General features: G+C 38.8%; 1 protein-coding gene across 1 annotated transcript; it reads right to left on the reverse strand.

The window, feature by feature from the left end:
* Positions 1-231: 231 nt before the first annotated feature.
* On the reverse strand, positions 232-5,819 carry LOC108802043 (GPI mannosyltransferase 1-like). Its single transcript, XM_018573930.1, is given in 3 exon segments — positions 232-402; positions 908-1,009; positions 5,478-5,819. Coding segments are annotated over 3 exon segments (612 nt in total). The 3' UTR covers positions 232-234.
* Between the last annotated feature and the right edge of the window lie 1,310 nt (positions 5,820-7,129).

Raw genomic sequence — 7,129 nt, forward strand, 5'->3', positions numbered from 1 at the left:
CCATAACCAAATTTACACCAGTTTGCCAAGGACCCACTTTGGGTAGGCTATATAAAACAATATAAAGACATTTAGTGTCTAGCATGTGCTGATGATAAATTTACAGAATTCTTTTCCGGGTCCATCGTCATTTCTTTACTGATAAGAGGTAAGCTTGGCATTTATTGCAGTCCATATGTATGTAAAATATTAACTCTTCCTCAGCCAATGGCTAGAGGAGATTTTACACCATACCTACTGGCATTTATCCTTTGCTCTTTCTTCCTTTGGTTTGTATCTAGTTATAATTTGTATAAGAATATAACAATTTATAATGAGAAAAAGCAATCCAGCTATCCACACTTGAAGAAATGTGTTTTTTCCTTCAAATTCCAAGTAATAGGCTGGAGCCAGCCACAAAGCCTACAAGAGAACAAAACAGTGTCAGTCTCTTTAAAAAGTGGTAGACAAGGTGAAGGACAAACCATTAAAAAAAAATCTTAGGCTATATAAGTGCTATGGTCAGAAAAATATGTAATTCAGAGGGGTTAAGCTGATGACATGAGCCATAATCCTGGAAAATATACTGTGTGACATCATGCAGACTTCGAAAATAGTTTGTATGTTTAATGACATAGTGACAATTTGTCTTCATGCACACAACTGTGTAATTCTATAGAATTAACCTCTACATTTCAGGTTTTGCCATATGTTCCTGGAAAATGTCATAATTACATTTCCTTTTCTGTAGCTACCAAATTTGAGGCATGCTATAAAATAACGTTTAATATAAATTACATACTGTATCATTTACAGCAAGCATACGTTTATGCACATTGTGTTTCCAATGTTTATCCTTTGATTTAATACTTTAAAAAAATGATTTTGCCTGCATGAAAACTTAGTAAAATTATATAATGGGTACTACCTGTCCCAAAAACCACAAAATTAGTATAAATATTCCATGTTGCAATGACATCTGCAGTCCAGGCATAATAAGTGGCAGGAGACAGAGATACCAGAGGAAATACTAGAAGATAAAACGAGAATATTAAAGTTGTTTTAACTTTCTGAGAAAAACATGTTAACAACAGACGGTACGTGGCTTTTTGACTTTGTCACCTAAAAAAGTATATTTCTACAAAATGTTTCATGATGTATCAAATCAGAAAAATCCATCTGACTTTCCCATGACTGGCGGACAGCAAGTTCACGCCAAGTATATTGTCTGCCACTAGGGCTGCAACAACTAATCGACTAAATCGATTATTGAAAAAGTTGTCAACGTTTTCAATCATCGATTAACCTCCCTGGCGGTCTGATTTTTTCATTTTTTTTCTTCCACTTTTTTCTCTATTTTGTTTGCGTTTGTTGTCACGTTTAAATTTTCCGCCGGTTCCGCCCCCCTGCGACGCGTACAGTCGCAAGGGACGGAACCCGGATCACAGATGCCGGCAACGGCCGGAGGACACAGCGGGGATCATGGACAAGATAAGTGTGGCCCACAACATAATATCATACTTATTAGGCCCTGTTCACACCGTGGCGGTTTGGCCGCGCGGATCCGCCAATGACATTGCTACGGGGACGGTTCAACCATTCGTGCGATCTGAACCGCCTCCCGCCCGAACTGCTCCCTGAGCTTTTTTTCCCTGGGCTGATCAGCACAGTTCCCACACAGCTTTCAATGGAACCGCACTAATCAGCACGGTTTTGGGAGTTTTTAATTGCGTTTCAGCTTTGAAATGCAATTCAGAAAGCCCAAAACCGCCTTTTTAAAAATTGTGCAGACACCGCGCTGATCCGCACCCGCCCTGGTGTGAATGGGGCCTTATACATATCATTGCATAACATAATATACTGCATCATAAACTCACATAACAAAGACATAAAAAGACACACACAAAAGGATTGATGGGCACTATACAAAACAAAAACTTGGACAGACAAAAAACAAATTTGGCTGTAGTCAAGCTTATCAGACATATAGGTTACTAGGTCCAGAAAAGCAATATTCTTATCAATACTACAACTGTCGATTAATATAAAATAAGTATTAGTAGTTCTGAAATCCATCCAGCAAGCCCAAGTTTTTTAAAATTGTGCAGGTTTTTCACCCTTCATATATGTAAGTTCTTCCAAGAAACAAATCTTATCCACTTTATGAAGCCATTTCTTTATCATTGGGCTGCTGGGCAATTTCCAATATGTAGGTATTTAAGATTTTGCTGCATTTAGCAAAAAGAGGAATTACAGTTTTTGTTTTTTTTAATAAATCTCAAAACGAGTCCTTGGTGAGGGGAAAGAGACACCCATGGGTCACATGGGACCATCGTCCCAGTAATTTGAAAAATAACATCCAGGACCCTTTTCCAAAATTTTTCAATAAGTGGACAGCCCCACCATATAAGGGTGAAAGTACCCATAAAACCACAACCACGCCAACAAAGAGGGGTATTGATGTGTATCCTGGGGCATTATACCACCTAGCTAATATTTTAAAATTGAATTCTGTTACATGCCCAAGCTCACTTCCCTGATAGACTACAATCTCAAGTTTAGTTTACTAATTTGTACTAAGATTGTAGTCCATCACGGAAGCCAGCTTGGAGCTGTGGCTACTTTACAAACACACACAGGGACCTTGGGGAACAAAAGGGAGACATCCTCCAGAAGGAAGGAGAGTGTCAGCACAAATACAGAGAAGATTTACAGCTGAGTGATGCACAGATATGATACTTTTCGTTAATGGTTAAGGTACTTGAGTGTATTCATTAGGGATGCACCGATATATTGGCCGCCGAAACATATCGGCCGAAAGTGGCACTTTTGGCTGAATGCCGAAAGTGCCATTTTCCTGCTGATACATTGGCGCATCCCAGGTTTCTGGGCAGGCAGCTGGGCTCTGCTCTGTGTCCCAGCGGGTAGGAGAGAAAGTGACAGCTGGCCGAGCGCTGTGAGCGGCCGCTGTCTCTCCTCCCACACCGCTCGGCCGCCTATCACAGTGCGGCAGAGCAGTGTGGGGGCGGAGACAGCGCTGTCGCAGGAGGCTGAGCTCTCCTCCCGCACCGCTCGCTCAGCCTCCTGTGACAGTGTGTAGTAAAATAAAAAATATATTTAATAAAAAATTAATAAAAATCATTATTAAAAAATGAAAAAGTTTATAAAAATAAATGAAATATTACAAAAAAATAAAAACATTTTCGGTTTTGGCCTGACAATTTTTTTATTTGGGTTTCGTTTCGGTTTTTAAATTTCTATTTCGTTGCACCTCTAGTATTAATATTTAACTACTGAGTTTAGTGTCACTTTAACATTTCAACTTTGAATTAGCAGTCCACTCTGCTAAGTCTTAACTACGCTGTTGCTGGTCACAGACAATTGGTAACCAATCAGCGTTATTCCCAATCGTCATGGTCAGGATATTCCAATATGGTGATTGTGGGAAGTTTGTTTGCAAACAAACCTCTCTTGTTTAAACATGTCACTGTGTCCCTCTAAATGTTACAAGGTATTACAGTGTGCAAAATAAAATACAACAAAAGTTAATAATTTTCCTTGTATTTCCAATTACCTAAAGATTTCTTCCTAGACAGGTAGAATTATTTTGTCCTGATCACAATCAGTGTAAGTTAGATCAATGGGAAGAATAGTCATTATACATAATTAATATTTAGGCTTCACACGTAAGCATTTACAGGTTTTCACTTTTTTTTGCAAGATTTTGCACGTTTTTGCTATTAAAAATGCACATTTATCCCAGCATAGAGATGTATAGGCATCCAATGAAAAGCAGAAACAACCATGGCCTTGTAAGAGTGTTAAGACAGAGGCATTTGCAATTAGGGTGTAAGTTTGCATATGTGCAGGAAGCTTACAATTCTTGTGACAGGGAACAAGAGGTCTCTTTTCCAAAGAACAGCAGGGGAGCGGGTGAAGGCTAAGCAGGAGAGCAGACAGAGATGGGTGTATATTTACTGACAGTGTAAAGCTAAAGAGGTGCATGAAGCCTCTAGTGCTCTTCTCTTTTTTATATGATTTTTATATGATTTACAGGACATGACATAGGATATAAGAATAGCTCTGTGTACTGCAGAGTCAATGCATTACATCAGAGGTGGTCTTCTTACTCTAGATAGCAAAAAATATAATAAGGCAGAAAATATCAACGCTGGATGTTGGTAAAATATGGGAGCTCTCAAAGTGGGGCTATCACAAGACTTTTCGAAAAGTAAAAGGTGGCAAATCTATGTGTATCTAAATCTCCTTTCAGAGTAACAGCTACAGAATCAATGGACGCAAGACCTACAGAAAGGCAAATTAACCTTTCAACATCTGGAGTGTGCCCCTTTAAGCCGATTAAACATTGTTATTATAGCAAGCATACAAACAATATGGCCACTAAATGAGTTAATTCCTCCAAAGATGTGCCATGCCTACATCTCATGAACAGTTTAGCAAGATAAGGGGTAAACGTAACCTCCATAGAAGGGACTACAAATAGAAAAACACTTCAAAAAGAAAACATTTGTTAACAGGAACTCCACTGCTACTATTATAAAAGGCTATCTCCACATTTATATATGTACTATAAAATGTATAAATGTATTGCAATCAAAGCCAATGAATAACTATTTTGAAACATGGCCCAAAAATACATCTGTAACCAGATAAAGTGTTACATGCGGGACAAAAAAACTATTTGTTTTTCTCAATATAAACAAGAAGGTGACAAAATAAAAGCTTGTTCTTTACAAAGTTTTTAAGTGTCCATTCTAGGTTTTGTAACCCTTTACATAGACAAGGGATTTTAGGCATTTTGTCATTGCCAGCTGCTGACAGAATACCATGCAAACAGCAGGAAATTCCTCAATCAATGCTCATAAGCGCTGATGGAGGAATCTGTTCTATTTTATTGTTCAGCCCGCAGGTTGAATGCGAAAAAATAGAACACTGTATGGCCAGCTTAAAATGGGTGTGGCTTAAACATATAAGCGTGTTCTTATGTGCTGCACGTCTATTCAATAAAGTGATTCAAGTTGAGGACTTTGGTATGTGATTTTTTTTTTTAACTATTGCCCACATTTCCAGGAAGTTCATACAAACATATAATTATTAACTGCACATACTGTAGAGTGCACATAAAATCTTTTTTTTTTTTTCTACAGTAAAATAGATAAATCTGAAACCAAATAGATTTATATATATACACACACACAACATACATTATACAGGTTTGACATATAAAAAATATATATTATGCCCAGATAAAATACATTATTGGGAGCGGTTTTACCTGGCAAAGGTATAGTATTTCTGTCCATGCAATTCTGAGACTGAGCATTCTACACAACGCAGTTTTCTATAACAAACCTTCAACAAAGATCAGTCTCTTGACTGAGCAGTGTGCTCCTACATCTAAAATATGAACTGAATTAGGTACTCCAATACCTACTGATGTTTTATCTGGATCACATGAATAAGGTTGCATGAATTACCTGGGATGTGCATACTTTGTTGAAGCTCACAAAAATAGAGATATTGAGAAAGCAGCAGAACTCCAGGTCTTTATAATAGGCTCCAGATACCACACAGAGTAAAATTATCTGAGGAAGAAAGGCGATGAGACCCAGGCTGATGCTCCAGTCACTTTCAGCTTTAAGGTACAACATGTAGAAATATGGAGAAAAATTGTGACGTATATCTCTTCGAGTCAGATGATACAGGTACGTGTGCTCAAGGAAGTCCCAACCATACCTGACGGAAAAAAAAAAGAAAATTAAGGTTTAGGCAAGAAAAAGATTTTAAAGAGTAATGAAAAGGGTTACAGCAACTATCATTTGGAGCAACAAGTTGCAGGATATGTAGAGATTTTTTGGAATCTAGAGACTTTGTACGTCTTTCAAAAAAGCTAAATTTACCTGTCTGTTAGAATTTTTTAAAGAAATTGTACACTGCCCACTGCCTGTGGCACATTCGCAGTGCTTAGTCCTGGAATCTACAAAATGCAGAGTTCAGCTGATGTAGGCCCAACGCAACTCATTCCAGAGCACATGTGGGGGAGTTGCATAATCACCCGCCACACCTGGCTGAAGTTCTGCTTTAAAACACATCTAAACCTAAAAACTAAAAATGTTATATAAAATGGTGTTCTGAGTGCTTAAAGGAGAACTATGAGATGAGTGATTTCCACTCACCTCATAGTTCTAGCCGACCTGTGACAATGAAACTGTCACAGGTCGGCTCAGTAGATCGGGAGGTGAGCGAACACACCTCTCGATCCTGTCACGGCTGACTGGCGGAACGGACGTGGTAGGGGGCAGGTACAGCTGGCTCTGCCTCTATATAGGCAGAGCCAGCTGTCACTCACGCAGCTGGGCGGATCCCGTCATCTACGTCGGGATCCGCTCCGGCTGCAGCATCTCAGTATACCACGAGCTGTAGCTCGCGGTATACTGAGCTTAGGGTAACACGAGGACGCTAGTTTGTGTCCTCCCGTTACCCTAAGGAGAACTATGGGGAAAAACACTGACCCCATAGTTCTCCTTTAAGTGTTTATTTAACTCCTCATGGCTGAAGGACTTTTAAATAAAATTTCTGTCTGATTCTTCCACGGAAATAATATACTTTTTGTATGAAGTGCACCCACACATTTAGTTACATAGTAGATAAGTTTAAAAAAAAAAGACAGGTCCATCCAATCCCACCTATGTGTCTTTGTGTTTTTTCTCTGCAATTAATAGGCTCTTAGTACTCCCCATATCCTTCTATATTTTGCGAACTAAGAAACTCATTTAGAAGTGTCTCGAATTTATCTATGCCATCAGCGGATACTACTGACTGTGGACTGGAATTCCACATTTTTACTCCTCTCACAAAAACCCTTACGCAGTCTACGATTAAACCTCCTTTCTTCTAACCTCTTGTTGTGTCCCTGTGTCAATAGAGTTCTTGGTGTAAACCTTTTTTCCCCAATACCACTGTCCCCATTTATGATTTTAAAAACTCCAATTAGGTCCCCTCTTAAGCGCCTCTTTTTTAAAAGGAGAATACATTTAATTTCCATCCCCTTTATTAATTTCGTAGCTCTTCTTTGAACTCGCTCGATTTCGTGGACATCTTTCCTGTGGATTGGTGGCCAAAACTGAAC

The sequence above is a fragment of the Nanorana parkeri genome, unplaced genomic scaffold, assembly GCF_000935625.1.
Source record: "Nanorana parkeri isolate BGI_ZX_2015 unplaced genomic scaffold, ASM93562v1 scaffold2623, whole genome shotgun sequence".
NCBI classification, from domain to species: Eukaryota; Metazoa; Chordata; class Amphibia; order Anura; family Dicroglossidae; genus Nanorana; species Nanorana parkeri.